The sequence below is a fragment of the Pelodiscus sinensis genome, chromosome 30, assembly GCF_052426305.1.
Source record: "Pelodiscus sinensis isolate ZL-2025 chromosome 30, ASM5242630v1, whole genome shotgun sequence".
Taxonomy (NCBI): Eukaryota; Metazoa; Chordata; order Testudines; family Trionychidae; genus Pelodiscus; species Pelodiscus sinensis.
Genome location: NC_143081.1, coordinates 4,634,742 through 4,650,900, shown reverse-complemented (window position 1 = coordinate 4,650,900; position 16,159 = coordinate 4,634,742). Strand labels below are relative to the sequence as shown.

The 16,159-nt window shown below is 48.8% G+C and overlaps 1 protein-coding gene and 1 gene segment (V, D, J or C); one reads left to right on the top strand and one right to left on the bottom strand.

Moving 5' to 3' along the window:
- The window catches only part of LOC102458305 (immunoglobulin heavy constant gamma 2-like), a 209,142-nt gene that overhangs the window by 123,632 nt on the left and 69,351 nt on the right, over positions 1–16,159 (top strand).
- Positions 824–15,729, bottom strand: LOC102456558 (uncharacterized). Its single transcript, XM_014577358.3, has 12 exons — positions 15,423–15,729; positions 14,134–14,460; positions 13,209–13,529; positions 12,177–12,491; positions 9,630–9,956; positions 8,677–8,997; positions 5,985–6,299; positions 4,171–4,497; positions 3,203–3,523; positions 2,626–2,940; positions 1,866–2,195; positions 824–1,429 (listed from the first exon to the last, which is right to left on the bottom strand). Exons 1-12 carry the CDS (start codon positions 15,658–15,660, stop codon positions 1,035–1,037), a joined length of 3,852 nt encoding a protein of 1,283 aa, XP_014432844.3. The 5' UTR covers positions 15,661–15,729; the 3' UTR covers positions 824–1,034.

The following is a 16,159-nucleotide window of genomic DNA, read 5'->3' as shown; positions in this document are numbered from 1 at the left end:
ACCCCTGCTGCTTTGGTTTTGCTGTGTCTGCTCCAGCCCTACCCACCAGCATGGGACCCTGACTTCATTCAGGTCATCGAGGGGCTTCAGCAACATGAATCAGACTAGACAGAGAGCTAGGCACTGCTGAGGGATGGGAAGGGTTGGAAGACTTCAGTGCGTGGGCATGGATGCATGCAGATAGGACACTGGATTATTTTGCACCTATGGAGTGATAGAGCCTTTGAGTCAGCTGCTGTAGAAAGATGGATGGATGGACGGATGCATGGATGGAGGGGTCTGAACACGGAGGTATGGTGGGAACTGAAGTGCTAAGTTGGTGGATGGAGGGAGGGAGGGATGGATGGGTCTGAGGATGGATGAATGGTGGGAATAGAAGTGGTAGATTTTGATTGATGGATGAATGGGTATGTGGATGGACGGATGGTGGGAAAAGAAATGCTGGGGATTGTTTAGTGGATGAATGGATGGATGGACGGATCGATGGACAAATGGATGGATGGGTCTGAGGATGGATAAATGGTGAGAATAGAAGTGCTAGGGGTTGCTTGGTGCATGGATGGACGGATGTGTATATATGGGAGTGTGTGGGCAAGTGGGTAGGTGTGGGAATGTGTTTGAGAATAGATGGATGGAGGAAGGGAGGGAGGGATAGATGAATTTGAGGATGGATATATGGATGAGGTGGAGGGGGTTGGTTGGTGGATGGGTGGACAGACGGATGGATGGACTGGATACTGTAGAACAATGAAAGAAGACAAATCATGCATAAGGAAAAGATTAGAAGGAAAGGTGATTGGCTGGCTTTACCTATCCTGGGCGGGAGGGTGGATCGATAGATGAGACACAGAGGCAATCGCTTCTGCGTGACACTCCAGGCCGTTTCATTTTTATTCAGGCATCTTCAACACACAGCCATTCTCGGTAGGCAAAAGCTCCCCTGGTTTTACCCCCATTATACGAGGAATGTAAGACCCCATGAGGTCCAGGGGCCATCTCTAATACAGCCTGGGAAGCCAACAGGGCTCTGCTCCTCAGTGGCAAGTGACATCGGTGTCGGACAAGACCACGGAGACATTGACGACGGTGGGTTTCCCGGAGGCCTTGTCCACGCTCTGTTGGGTGAAGGTCATGGGCAGGCCTTCATGCCCCACCATGCAGGAGTAGGTGTCCCCCTTCTGCCACTCAGAGGCCTGGATTCTGAGCTTGCTGTAGATGAAGTAGCTCTCCTCCTCCCCAGCTTCCCGCGTGGGGCCGATATTGATGTAGGCTTCTTGCGGAAGGGGCCGGTCCTTCCGGGTCCATGTCACCAAGATATCTCTGGGTCGGAAGCCGGAGGCCAGGCAGGTGATAGTGGCCCATTCCTGGAGAGCCAGCTCCTCCGCATGAGGAGGGAAGACGTAGACAGAAGGGGCCATGAGAGAGACCTCTGCCACGAGGAAACACCAGTTAGTGGTGGGAAAGGGACCCAGGAATCCTTCTTGCCTCCCCGTCCTCATCATCCTCCTCTATCCCATTAGACTGTCCCCCGCCCCCGCCCTGCAGAGCCACGGAAACAATGCAGCAGATCTGTCCCTCTAGACCTAAATCAATTGAATGAAAAGAGGCTAGAACCAGGGGTCATGGCTCCAAGTCTTGCTGATCTCACCTGCTACATCCCACTCCCCTTGCAAAGCTGAAAAAAGGACCCAGGTGTCCTGACTTTCTGTGTCCTGCACCCATGTCATCCCACCCACACATTTCTAACTCCCAGTCCCACCAACCTGCACCTGGATCAGGGCTAGTGGCCCCTAAAGTCACAAGGTCCCATGGAGAATTCACCACCCTTGGCCCAGATTAGACCTGGCATCCCCTATAGGGCTTACCGAGACTTTTGTGGATAGTCTTGACCTCAGCTGATGGGATGTCTTGGTGCTTCACGGTGCAGATAAACTCCTCCCCGGACTGCCACTCCTCCACGCACACCCGCAGGACGCTGGCTGCACTGTAGGTGCCATTTGGATGTGGCACCGGCTCCCTGGAGTTCACCATCAACGGGCCTCCATTGCTCCTGCTCCAGGAGATCTCCAGGCTGCTGGGGGTCTCCATGCCGTTCACCACACAAGTGATGGTGGCATTCTGTGCTATGTAGAGATCTTCCAGGGATGGGGGAAGGAGGAAGACCTTCGGAGGGGGTCGATGACAGTCGCTGCCACCTGGTTAGGGGCGGGAGGCAGCATTGGCGGCTGGGCAGAATGAATACTCACCAGATACCCGGTGGAAATTGAGGACCTTCCTCTCAGGCCTTCAAACCCCAGAGGATGTTTGGGGAATGGGCTGAGGACACTGGGGAGGGAATTAGAATTTGGAGCTCCAAGAAGGAAGGGAAAGAACCTCCTTCTTCTAGGGCATCAGAAAAACTGACTGAAGATGTCCTACCCCTCATAACCCAGGTTTCAATGAATCTTGTGATCCTTGATTTCACCAAAGATGGCTTCATAATGGAGCTAGAAATCTGTCAGTGAGGCCACGACCCCAGCCCAGAGAACTTATGGGATCAAGCACTTGTTCATGCTATTGACTGGATGAGACAACAAAGTATGCAGAAATCCCCAAATTAACCCTTGTGTCTGAGTATCCACTTACTGAAAGACACTTTTTCCATCACACTCTTGGGCTCCTCCAAAGCTGGGTGATGCACCACGCAGGTGCAGTTTTCTGCCTCTTCACTTCGGTTGACCTTCAGGATGCTATAGGCTGAGAAAGCGCCACTTCCTGCCAGGGGACCATTTTTGTAACTGGCCGTGAGTTCAGGGGAATTATCCTTCAACCAGGAGATGCTGATGTCTTTGGGATAAAAGCCGCTAGCTTCGCAGATGAGAGTCAAAGACTCTTTGGTCCCCGAGAGGTTTTCGTGGTAGGCTTTTGAGATAGTGATAGAAGGTTCCTTCTTATCCACGTCTACATGAAAAGGAAGAGGAGAAAGGCAAGAATAAGACGTGGGTGCACATCCAAGTTAAGAATCATAGAATCGTAGAACTGGAAGAGACCTTAGGAGGTCATCAAGTCCAACCCCCTTCCCAAAGCATGGATGCCCTCTCAATATCCTTCCGGAGCATCAGTAGGCTCCTCACCCTCAGGTGGGTTTTACCATTACAGAGATGACCACCAATTGACAATGACTAGAGTTTGTCTGTCCCTTTGAGATGCTGAGGTTCCTCACCTTTATTAACCATGGTTATCTCTTGGGTGAGTTCTCCAGAACAGAGCGTGCTCACTTTGCAGGTAAATCTGGTGCCTGCTCCCCACTGTGCCTGCGACACTGGGTGAGAACTGACCAGGCTGGTGGTCCCATTGTTGTTCTTCTTGGGGGCTTCTGTCTTCCCCACAGAACTGACCCTTCCGTCCACCTCCCAGGTGATTGTGGTGGCAGCTAAGTCGTAACCCAAAACTAGATAAGTCACATGACCGGAATTCTTAATCACGTCTTCGTAGGAGGGTTTGTACAAGTAGATGGCTGGCTCAAGCGAGCTTTTGGGGCAGGCTGAGAAATGCAAAGAGACCAGTATCAATAATGTGAGAAGGCAGAATAGGACCCTGAACTCCTCCTGACCTTGGAGAGCAGCCCATTGAGCGACATCAACGCTCCATAAAAAAACAAGCAAATTAGCACAAACGAAATTGTTTGTTTCCAAACACTGAAGGATACACCAATGCTGATCCCATCCAACCACAGCCTTAAATGCATGGAAAGCCCAGGAGAAGAGGCTCTTGGGTTTGTTCTATCAGGTGCCCATCCCCTAAAATACTGCAGCTAAGGTACTGTAACAGGTTATTCAATCAACCTCCGGGAAGTAATGAAAAGAAATACCTACTACAGCTCAGAAATGAGGATCAGAAGAGATCTCAGTGCGTCTAGTCCAACTTCCGGTTCAAAGTTGGATCAACGAGCTTCGTCTAGCAGCCGTCTCATTATCTATCTATCTTTAAACCCCTTCTAGGACAGCTACAGCAGCCATTCCTATCATCCATTTTTGTTTCCAACCATCTACAGTATCAACCTTTCTTCCATATCTCCATATCTCCCATCACCCTGGGGACTAGGTGAAACCCAACCAAAGCTTACGCATGGCTGGATTCCCAAGAACGCTCCACACGCACTCCCCACCCTGCACTTCCGTAGCCCCTCACCTAAGCATTTGCTGGTCTTTTGCATGGAGGGATTTTGTCCCCCCGCTGGATGGGTGACTTGGCAGGTGAATTCTTCCCCTTGGTCCCAGCTCCGTTTGGTGACATTTATGCGGCTCTGGCCCATGTAGATACCGTCTTCGCCCAACCAAGAGGAGAAGGCTGGGGTAGGGTGGGTCGTCGCCTTTCCATTTATCAGCCATTTCACCTCGGCATTGCCAGGTCGGAAACTCAGGAGAAGGCAAACCAACTCCAACTGGCTCTCCATGGAGTCATCCTCACAGGAGGGGGCCAGGAGCTGAACCTGGGGAGGCATCATCGAACCACATGCTGAGAGCAGACAGGGGAAAACACAGTTCAGGGTCAGTCTCTGCAAGATAGGCAAGGCAGTGAGCTGAAGATCCTCCCCCATACATGAGAGGCATCATGAGGATTAGATTCCATTTCAGCCCAGCTATGAGCATGAGAGTACCCTAGGTTCCTGAAGATTCTTAATCACAACTTCCCATGAGAATCGGGCACCTCCATATTTGAGATGGGACTGAAAAATCTCCCCCTTAGTGCAACACAGGGATCTGCCCAGAGGTGCATTTCAATCTATTTTTTTTCAGCTTTAGAAGTCAACAAGAGGCAGAATCCGGCAATGACAAAGCACCACAAGGATCTGTGTTTCAAAACTGGACCATACTTGTTCCAGTCTTCCAGGATTCCCCCCCCCCCCCCCCCACAAGCCACCTATGGGTTCATTCACTGGCTCCCATATCCACAAGATGATCTAAACACACCACCCTCACAGCCCCATCCTTGAGACCACATCTTAACTGGACACCTGTCGTGCCTGCAGATCCATGAAGACTTTGCCCATGTGCTGAAAGTATATTTGAGGAATAGACTCATAGACTCATAGACTTTAAGGTCAGAAGGGACCATTATGATCATCTAGTTTGACCCCCTGCTCAGTGCAGGCCACAGAATCTCATCCACCCCCTCCTAGAATAATCCTCTCACTTATATCTCAGATATTGAAGCCTTCAAATACTTTGAAGACCCCAAGATGCAGAGAATCCTCCAGCTGTGATCTGTGCCCCATGCTACAGAGGAAGGTGAAAAACCTCCAGGGCCTCTGCCAATCTATCCTGGAGGAAAATTCCTTCCCGAGCCCAAATATGGCGACCAGCTAAACCCTGAGCATGTGGGCAAGACTCACCAGCCAGACACCCAGAAAGTTCTCTATAGTAACTCCTATCATCCCTCCATTGACCTATTAACCACTGATAATGAATGGTCAATTAGTTACCAAGATCAATAGGAAGGGAACCTAACTAAAAAACTATGAACTTGAGACCCGGGGGTGGGAGGGAACCCAAATCTAGTAGTAAAGCAAACAAACCGCAGTGATTCTAACAGTTGAAAGGGAAAAAAATTCAGCAAACTCTGTCCCAGACATGAACGACATCTTTGGCCTATCCCCAGGTACAAGAATGTCCATCCCAATGTGTTGTCCAAATCACAGCCATATCCAGTTACATGCTACTTCCTGCCCAGAATGCCCTGATGTATGTAGGACATTTCTCCTTCACTTCCTTTACTGGTCATGAGGACCTTGAGGCTGTGACATCATCACCTCAAGAAGTGTGTTGGGATGCCAACTGCTCGGGATATTTCAGACTGGATAATGGCTTGGGGGAAAAGGGAAGTTTCCTGTAGTGCAGCAGAAGGAACATTCCCCAGGGGGGTCAAATTGCAGTAAATATTGCAGTTCTTTGTGTTACCAATGATGGTATCATGAAGGCAATGGCCTCTGAGGAGGCACTTACCAAAGCACACCTTTTCCACAACACTCTTGGGCTCACGCAGGGACGGGTGATGCACCATGCAGGCGTAACTTCCTTCTCCTTCACCTTGATCTACCTTCAGGATGCTGTAGGCTGAGAAAGTGCCACTTCCTGATACAGGGCCATTATTGTAATATGATTTGAGAACCGGGGAGTTGTCCTTCAACCAGGAAATGCTGATCTCTTCGGGAAAAAAGCCACTAGCTTCACAGACGAGAGTCACAGAGACTCTGTTTCCTGCATTGTCTTCATAGTAGTCTCTTGAGATGGTGACGGAAGGCTCCTTCATAGCGATGCCTACACGACAAGGAAGAGGGACATGAAAACGTTAAGACTTGGTTGAACATCTAAGGTAAGCAATCAGACCCAACAACCATCCCTCTGCAAAGGGACCAGGGAGAGCAAAAGTTCAGGATGAGTGTGACACTAGGACAGGCAAAAGGAAAACCTGGCTTCTGAGCATCATGTTCCCTGAAATGCAAAAACCCTGGACCTTCACTCAAAACTCACCTGATCTCTCACATCTTCCACTCAGAACTCAGATGAACTTCCAGATTCTCACCCTTAAATGGCAACAACTTCACATCCACATTGTTGTCATCTTCATTACTATAATCATATTCTCTTCCCTCATCTATAGAATCACTTCCTAATCAGCTTTCACTCTGCCAGATCATGACCTTCATTATCAGCATCTTATTTTTTTCCCCATTGTCTTCTTCAGCATTCCGATGTTCTTTTTCTTTCTCCCTCAGCCTGTTCACTGCCTTCCTCTTCTTCATGGACTTCATCTTCTTCTCCTTCTGGATCGTCTACATGCAGACCTCCAACTGGCCACCCTGGTTTGCTTCCTGATGCCGTTAGCCTCTCATCCGGCCTACGCGGCTTATCCTCCCTGGCTACCAGGCCTGGGCACCATCATTCCTCGACCTTTGGACATTCTCTCCTTCGACCTGGGCCTGTCGCACCCTTTTTACGGGGTCTGCCTCTTCCCCATCACCCAATCCCCGGCTTTTCCTGCGCCCTGGGACCACCACGCCCCTGCTAGCAAGGCCCCTAGGGTCATGATGTCAGCCCCCCACTGACAAAAATGTGCCAGCATCCTCCCGGCTCACACCGACTACCGCTTCCTTTCCCACCACTCTGGCTGGGCTTGACCTTCCACCCAGCCTGTCTGCCCGGAGTCCTCCACGGTAGCACGGGGTTTCATCACTCCAGCACAGGCCCGTTGTGTCCTGGCGCAGGCCTCCTTCTGACCCTCGTGGGATGCCACCTTTTTCTCTGCTGCGCTGGTGGGGGCCCAACTTTCCACCTGGCCCGTTTGCCTGAGGTCCTACCCAGTAGTGCAGGGTTCCTTTGGGACATCTCACAAATTTCCAATAAAAATAACCCTCGACAGCCTGATGGAAGCTGACAAACACCAGCTGGATATCCAGATCATAGAATCATAGGACTGGAAGGGACCTCAAGAGGTCATCGAGTCCAGCCCCCCGCCCTCAAGGCAGGACCAAGCTCCGTCTACACCATCCCTGACAGATGTCTATCTAACCTGTTCTTAAAAATCTCCAGAGAGGGAGATTCCCCCACCTCCCTTGGCAATTTATTCCAATATTTGACCACCCTGACAGTTAGGAATTTTTTCCTAATGTCCAATCTAAACCTCCCCTGCTGCACTTTAAGCCCATTACTCCTTGTCCTGTCCTCAGAAAGCAAGAGGAACAAATTTTCTCCTTCCTCCTTGTGACACCCTCTTAGGGTATGTCTACACTACCCCTCTAGTTCGAACTAGGGGGGTAATGTATGCATACCGAACTTGCTAATGAAGCCCGGGATTTGAATTTCCCAGGCTTCATTAGCATAAAGCCGGCGCCGCCTTTTTAAAAGCCGGCTAGTGCGAACCCCATGCCGCGCGGCTACACGCGGCACGGACTAGATAGTTCGGATTAGGCTTCCTAATCCGAACTATCTGTACACCTTGTTCTACGAGGCGTACAGATAGTTCAGATTAGAAGCTTAATCCGAACTATCTAGTCCGTGCCCGTGTAGCTGCGTGGCACGGGGTTCGCACTACCCGGCTTTTAAAAATGGCGGCGCCGGCTTTATGCTAATGAAGCCCGGGAAATTCAAATCCCGGGCTTCATTAGCAAGTTCGGTATGCATACATTACCCCCCTAGTTCGAACTAGGGGGGTAGTGTAGACATACCCTTAGATATTTGAAAACTGCTATCATGTCCCCCCTTAATCTTCTTTTTTCCAAACTAAACAAGCCCAGTTCATGAAGCCTGGCTTCCTAGGTCATGTTCTCTAGATGGGAGAGCAACGTACACAATTCAGATCAGTGTCAAAAATAGTATACGAAGCACTGATAGCGACAAATCCCAGGGTACAGAGAGAGTGAAATTCTTGGAGTAGCTGGCATTGAGAGATAAGAAGGCATGGATTATAAGGATAAACACAGAAGGGGAAATTAAAAAAGCTCTCCAAATGAGAGATTTGTGGGGGAAATATTAATTGTGTCTGAAATACATCCCTGTGCTAAAGGTCTTAGGCTTCACTGAAGTCCAATTAGAGGGACTTAATTGGGATTGCAAAGCCTGATCAGGAATTCCAGGCAATCCCAGCAGGAAATGACTGAGGGAATGACTTTCTCTTTGTCATACCAAGGCTCCTCACCTTTATTGACCATGGTTATCTCCTGGGTGAGTTCTCCAGAACAGAGCGTGCTCACTTTGCAGGTAAATCGGGTCCCTTGTCCCCACTGTGCCCGTGACACTGGATAGGAACTGACCAGGCTGGTGGTCCCATTGTTGTTCTTCTTGGGGGCTTCTGTCTTCCCCCCAGAACTGACCCTTCCGTCCACCTCCCAGATGATTGTGGAGGATGCTAAGTCGTAACCCAAAACAAGACAGGTCACGTGGCCAGAATTCTTGATCACGTCTTTGAAGGCAGGTTTTGTCAAGTAGATGTTTGGCTCCAGGGCGCTTTTGGGGCAGGCTGTGAAATGCAAAGAGAAATTATGTTCGAAGGCAAAAGATGACATTTAAGCCCTTCCGAACACCGCAGAGCGACCTAACAACATTCCATTTAAAAAATTGGAAATGAGTACACAGGAAAGTGGTTGTTTCTAACTACTTAAGGAGTCACCAAGGCTCATCCACCCAGAACCTTAACACCATGGGATGCCTTGGGAAAGACGCTCCTGGGTTCCTGCTATCGGGGTCCATCTGCAAAAATACCATGGTCAATGCCCCGTAAGGGCTTGCCCTACCTACCCCTGTGAGGTATAGCTCTAGAAAAATAGCTATTGCAATGTAGAATCATAGACAAAGTGGTTTAGAAGGGATCTCAACCGGTTTATTCCTAGTTTCTGCTCCCAGTTGGACCAGCAAGCTTCATTCCCCGGCCCTTTCATTATTTATCTATACACCCCGTCAACCACATCTACAGCATCCTTCCCTCCTGTCTCGTTCTGTTTCCATCCATCTACACGATCGACCTGTCTACCTTATCTCTACCTCTCCCATCACCCTGGAGTTTAGGTGCAGACCAACCTACACTCCTGCAGAGCTGATTTCTGAGGAACTCTCCACGCACCCTTCCCAGCCTGTGAGGCCGTAGCCCCTCACCTAAGCACTTGCTGATGTTGTACGTGGAGGCCTGCGTTCCCCATGCTGGATGAGTGACTTGGCAAGAGAAGATGTCCCCTTTCTCCCAGCTTTGCCTGATGATGCTCACGTGGCTCTGGCCCATGTAGGCGCCGTCTGCTCCCAATGAAGAGGAGAAGGCTGTGGTGGGGAACCTCGTCACCTTTCCATTCACCAGCCATGTCACCTTGGCATTGCCGGGTCGGAAGCTCAGGAGAAGGCAAACCAGCTCCAGCTGGCTCTCCGTGGAACCGTCCTCACAGGACGGGGCCAGGAAGTGAACCTGAGGAGGCATCATCGGACCACAAGCTGAGAGCAGAGAGAGGGGAAAACACAGTTCAGAGTCTGCAAGATAGATAAGGCAGTGAGCTGAAGATTCCCCCATACGTGAGGGGGCGTCATGAGGATTAGCAGCGATTTCAAGCCAGCTGTGTGTGTATGAATTCCCAAGGTTCCTGAGGATTTTAATCACAACTTTCATGGGAATCAGGCACCTACATCATTGAGATGGGACTGAAAAATCTCCCCCTTAGTGTAACACGGGCAACTGCCCAGAGGTGCATTTCAATATAAGGTTTTCCTGGTTCAGGACTCCCTGAGGGTATGTCTACACTACCCTCCTAGTTCGAACTAGCGGGGTAGTGTAGACATACCCTGAGGGACGGAGTCCTGCAATGACAAAGTGCCACAAGGACCTCTAAAAGCGGCAAGGAATCTTGTGGCACCTTATAGACTAACTGAAGTGTAGGAGCATAAGCTTTCGTGGGCAAAGACCCACTTCGTCAGATGCATGTAGTGGAAATTTCCAGAGGCAGGTATAAATATACAAGCCAGAATCAAGCTGGAGAAGGACCTCGGTTTCAAAACTAGATCAAACTTTTTCCAGTCTTCCAGAGTGAGATTTTTTTTCTGAAAGGTGCCTGTGGGTTGTGGATTCACATCCACTGGCTCTCACATCCACCAGACACTTTGAACACACCGCCCTCACAGCCCCATCCTTGAGACTAGATCTTATCTGGCACCTCTTATGGCTGCAGATCCATGAACACATTGCCAATGTGCCAAGAGTAAATTTGAGGAATAGGAAGGGAACCTACATATAAAACTGTGAACCTGAAATGGGGTGAATGTGATACCATGTCTAGTAGGAAAGCACACAAATAAAAAAACAGGACTACGTAGCACTTTAAAGACTAACAAGATGGTTTATTAGATGATGAGCTTTAGTGGGCCAGACCCACTTCCTCAGATCAAATAGTGGAAGAAAATAGTCACAGCCATATATACCAAAGGATACAATTTAAAAAAATGAACACACATGAAAAGGACAAATCACATTTCAGAACAGAAGGGAGCTGCGGGGGGGGAGGGGGGGGGAAGGAAGGTGAATGCCAGTGAGTTAATGATATTAGAGGTGGGGAAGGGTAGATGTCTGTGAGTTAATAGTATTAGAGGTGATAATGGGGGAAGCTATCTTTGTAATGGGTAAGATAGCTGGAGTCTTTGTTAAGTCCCCTGCGGAGAGTGTCGAATTTTAGTATGAATTTCAATTTAATGAATGAATTTCAATTTAAATTTTAGAATTTCATGCTAAAATTCGACACTCTCCGCAGGGGACTTAACAAAGACTCCAGCTATCTTACCCATTACAAAGATAGCTTCCCCAATTATCACCTCTAATACTATTAACTCACAGACATCTACCCTTCCCCATCTCTAATATCATTAACTCACTGGCATTCACCTTCCTTCCCCCCCCCCCCCCCGCAGCTCCCTTCTGTTCTGAAATGTGATTTGTCCTTTTCATGTGTGTTCATTTTTTTAAAATTGTATCCTTTGGTATATATGGCTGTGACTATTTTCTTCCATTATTTGATCTGAGGAAGTGGGTCTGGCCCACGAAAGCTCATCATCTAATAAACCATCTTGTTAGTCTTTAAAGTGCTACATAGTCCTGTATTTTGTTTCAGCTACACCAGACTAACACGGCTACATTTCTATCACAAATCAAAGTGAGGCTAACGGTTGAAAGGGGGGAAAATATTAGTGAATTCCGCCCCAGCCACGAATGACCGCTATGACGTTGCCCCACGTACAAGAGTGTCCATCGCAACTTGTTGCACAAATCACAGCCCAATCTAGTTACATGCTGCTTCCTGCCCAGAATTCCCTGATGTATGGAGGACATTTTTCGTGCAGTTCTTTTAGTGGTCATAGGGACCTGGAGGCTCTCACATCATCACCTTAAAGGGTGTGTTGGGATGCCAACGGCTTGAGATATTTCAGACTGGATGATGGCTTGCGGGGACAGGGAGATCTTCTGAACTGGAGCAGAGTGAAGATTCCCCACCTGGGTCAAATAGCTGTAAATCTTGCAGTTCTTCAAGTCACCAAAGAAGTCATCATGATGTAAATGGAAATCTTTCAATGAGGCACCTCCCGCCTTACATAGATTCATTTACTTTTTCAGGGAAATGGTTGGATGGGATGACAAATCTCATGGATCTTCCTTAACTAACCCTAACTTACCAAAGCACACCTTTTCCACAACATTCTTGGGCTCACGCAGGGCTGGGTGACGCACCATGCAGGCGTAATTTCCTTCTCCTTCACCTTGATCTACCTTTAGGATGCTGTAGGCTGAGAAGGTGCCGCTTCCTGTCACAGGGCCATTATTGTAACGTGATTTCAGGACCGGGGAATTGTTCTTCAACCAGGAGATGCTGATGTCTTCTGGTGAAAAGCCACTAACTTCGCAGACAAGAGTCACAGAGACTCTGTTTCCTGTGATGTCTTCATGGTAGTCTTTTGAGATGGTGATGGAAGGCTCCTTCATAATGACGCCTACATGAAAAAGAAGAGAGAGAAGAAAACATTTAGACTTAGTTGCACGACTAATGTAAGGACTCAGCTCCAACATCTATCCCTCTATAAAGGGACCAGGAAGAGGAAAAGTTCAGGATCAGCATGATGCTGGACCAGGCAGAAGGAAAACCCAACACTGGGCATCATCTTCCCTCAAACTCAAAGTCCTTGGACCTTCACCGAAAGATTCAACTAAAATATCACATCTTTCACTCAGAAATCGCAATGAACTTCTGGTTCCTCACTGTTAAATAGCAACAACTTAACATCTACTTTGTATTTGTCTTTCTCACTATCATCAAATTCAATTTTTTTTTCACTTCCCTCAGCTATATAATCACTGACTTCCTAATTAGTTTTGACTCCATCAGATCATGACCTTTATTATCAGCATCTTCATTTTTTTCCTTTGTCTGCTTCAGCGTTCTCATATTCTTTCTCTTTCTCCCTCAGCCTGTTTACTGTCTTTCTCTTCTTCATGGATGTCATCTTCCTCTTCTTCTGGGTCGTCAACATGTGCCTCACCTCCGATTGACATTACCATAATTCAGATGGGCATGGGCCTTTGAGCTATTCCTGCATCCCAAAGCTTGAACCAAAAGACTTCCTTTTCACCATTAGGGGGACTTAAATCAGAGCTCAACAGCTAGGAATGACTGGAGTTGCCTTTCCCTTTGCCACACCAAGGCCACTCACCTTTATTGATGGTGGTTAACTCCTGGGTGAGTTCTGTAGAACAGAGCGTGCTGACTTTGCAGGTAAATCTGGTGCCTTGTGTCCACTGTGCCTGTGACACTGGGTGGGAGCTGACCAGGCTGCTGGTTCCATTGATGTTCTTCTTGGGACTGTCTGTTTTTCCCTCATAGCTGACCCAACTGTTCACCATCCAGGTGACTGTGGTGGCGGCTAATTCATAACCCGTGACTAGACAGGTCATGCGGCCAGAATTCTTGATCATGTCTTCGTAGGCAGGTTTCGTCATGTAGATATTTGGCTCCAGGGCGCTTTTGGGGCAGGCTGTGAAATGCAATAATGTGGGAAGGAAAAAAGGTGACACTTAATCCCATAGGAACCCTGCAGAGTGTCGCAAAGATTTTCCTTAAAATAATTGGAAATCAGAGCACATGAAAATCTTTGTTTTGAAATGCTTAAGGATGTACAAAGGCTTATCTCATCCACCTACAACCTTAAAACCATGAGAGGAGGCTCCGGGGCTCTGTCAGGTGCCCATCCCCAGAAGCCCATGGTCAATTCGCTATAACTGGTAGCTACCTGTGTTAGGTATAGCGCTAGAGAAATATCTACCATGGCTTAGTATCATAGACAAGGCGGTTTAGAAGAGATCTTAGCAAGTCTAGTCCAATCTTCTGCTCAAAGTTGCACCAACAGGTTTCATACCGTGGCCTTCTCATTATTTATTTATACTCCCCTTCCACGACATCTACAGCATCCCTCCCTCCTGTCTCATTCTGTTTCCATTCACATCCTGTATCAATTTCTCAACTGTATCTCCACCTCACCCACCACCCTGGGGTCTCAGTGCAGCCCAACCTATCCTTAGGCTGGCTTATCAGGAATTCTCCATCTCCACTTCCTATCCTGCACGGCCGTAGCCCCTCACCTAAGCACTTGCTGGTGTTGTACATGGAGGGCTCCGTTCCCCACGCTGGATGGGTGACTTGGCAGGAGAATACGTCCCCTTTCTCCCAGCTCTGCCTGGTGACCTTCAAGGGGCTCTGGCCCATGTAAGCGCCTTCTGCGTTTTTTGCAGAGGAGAAGGCTGGGGCGGGACGGCTCATCAGCTTTCCGTTCACCAGCCATCTCACTTCAGCGTTGCCGGGTTGGAAGGTCAGGAGAAGGCAAACCAGCTCCAGCTGGCTCTCCGTGGAGCGGTCCTCACAGGAAGGGACCAGGAGGTGAACCTGGGGCGGCATCATCGGAGCACACGCTGAGATCAGAGAGAGGGGACAACACAGCTCAGTGTCACTCTGTAGATTACCTTCCAGAGCAAGTCGTGGCACTATGGTCATCCCAGCTCTAGCAAAACCCTCCCCCTGTTTGAGGTAAGTTCACCTGCACAACTTCGTTCAACCTCTAGGGCTGAGATTTTGCGAGCTGTAATAGGTATGAAAATAAATGGGAACCGGGCCCGTAAATATTATAGACAAAGTTTCTCTGCCTCCCTGGGATGTTTTTGTATCTGCTGCATGAATTGTGGTCTCCCTGGTAAACAGCAGGGACAAAGCTGGAACTGGAGCAGTGTTTGTTTGAACTTTTTTTTCTAAGTAAGTTCCTTCTCCTCCCCCTCCCCTCACCCGTTTCATGGGACTGTCTGTTCTAATCAAGGGAAGGGAAGTCTTCTGGCTCCTTGTTAAGGAAAGCATCTGAGGGGGAACTCTCTACATGAGGACCAGGCAGAAGACCTAGGTAACATCCAGGTGTGGAAGGTGTCCACCCCAGCCAGCTTGCTGTACTCTGGAGCCTGGGAACCTGTGCTCTGAGTTGGGCTAGTTTTGTTTGAGCTCTTGTGTGTGAACAAAGTTCGGTTTTGCAATGAAGGGGAGTTTGGTCTTTGGTTTATATACCTAGCAGGTGTATCAGCCAATCAGATTACAAGCAGTTTGAGATAGGATTAGGGTCAGGGTTAATGCTATGAGGTGAGACAGAGAACCAAAATTTTCCCACGTACAGAAGCAGCAGCATGGGTATTAGGAGCCATTTCTGCCTAGGCCAGCACCTGAAATTTTCCTTAGGTTGGACACCAACCTCCCACAGGAATTAGGTGCCTAAATACATTAGACTGGACTGAAAATCCCCCCCACCCATGGTGGAACATGGGGGTGTGCCTGGGGTGCATTTCTCCATATTGTTTTCTTTGGCCTGGGGTTCATGGGGAGTTGTCTGTCTTACATTTCTGTGGGAACGTCTTGGACACTGTCTGTCTGGACCCTATATGTGTGACATCACACCGGTAGCTGTCGCTCTTCTGGGTCCCATCAGGGATGGTGAGCAAGCTGGTCTGGGTGTAAAGCCCGTTCCAGGCCAGCATCTCTGGAAAATCCTTGACCCCCTTGGTCACTCTGCCGGAATTCCACAGGATTTTCACTGGCGATGGTAAATAGTCAGTCACCAGGCAGGCCAAATTCATGCCTGTGGGATCGTTGCCCGTGTTGCTGCAGCAGGACACCAGGGGGAAGACGGAGGGAGCGCTGCGTCCCACTGATAGAAGAGAAACAAAGAGAATAAAAGTGAAACTATCAAAAAGAAGGAAAAATCGGAAAACCGTACTACCAATCAACCATCCATCCACCTGTTTCCACGGCCTGGTGGCTGTATGGCCTAGTGGTGAACCCACTGGCTGAGCAATGGGGACATCTGGGTCCATAGGCTGGCCCCTTCTCTCTGCCTTTGTTTCTCAAATTGTCCAATTGGCCTGTGAGTCTAACTTTCCATCATGAAGAAATGGCCAAAACCCAGAAGAACTGGAATTCTGACATCGGGGGATGGAGGAGATAAGGCAACACGTTTGCCTGTGAAGCTGGATCTTTCAACACACCCCCCTTCGGAATCTGGGCCCTTCGCTCTGCTCTGAGAAACTAACAGCTGCTGGGAAAATTCTGCGGGTTGCCGTCTGTATTGCCAGATTG

What these genes read in the sequence shown, in the direction of transcription:
- LOC102456558 (XM_014577358.3), bottom strand. Translation starts at nt 15,660, where the DNA reads ATGAATTTGGCCTGCCTGGTGACTGACTATTTACCATCGCCAGTGAAA. An exon ending in CAAGACGTTCCCACAGAAAT is followed by an intron (nt 14,461 to 15,422) that starts GTAAGACAGACA and finishes CTCTGATCTCAG; the next exon opens with CGTGTGCTCCGATGATGCCG. An exon ending in GATAACCATGGTCAATAAAG is followed by an intron (nt 6,300 to 8,676) that starts GTGAGGAGCCTT and finishes CTTGTCGTGTAG; the next exon opens with GCATCGCTATGAAGGAGCCT.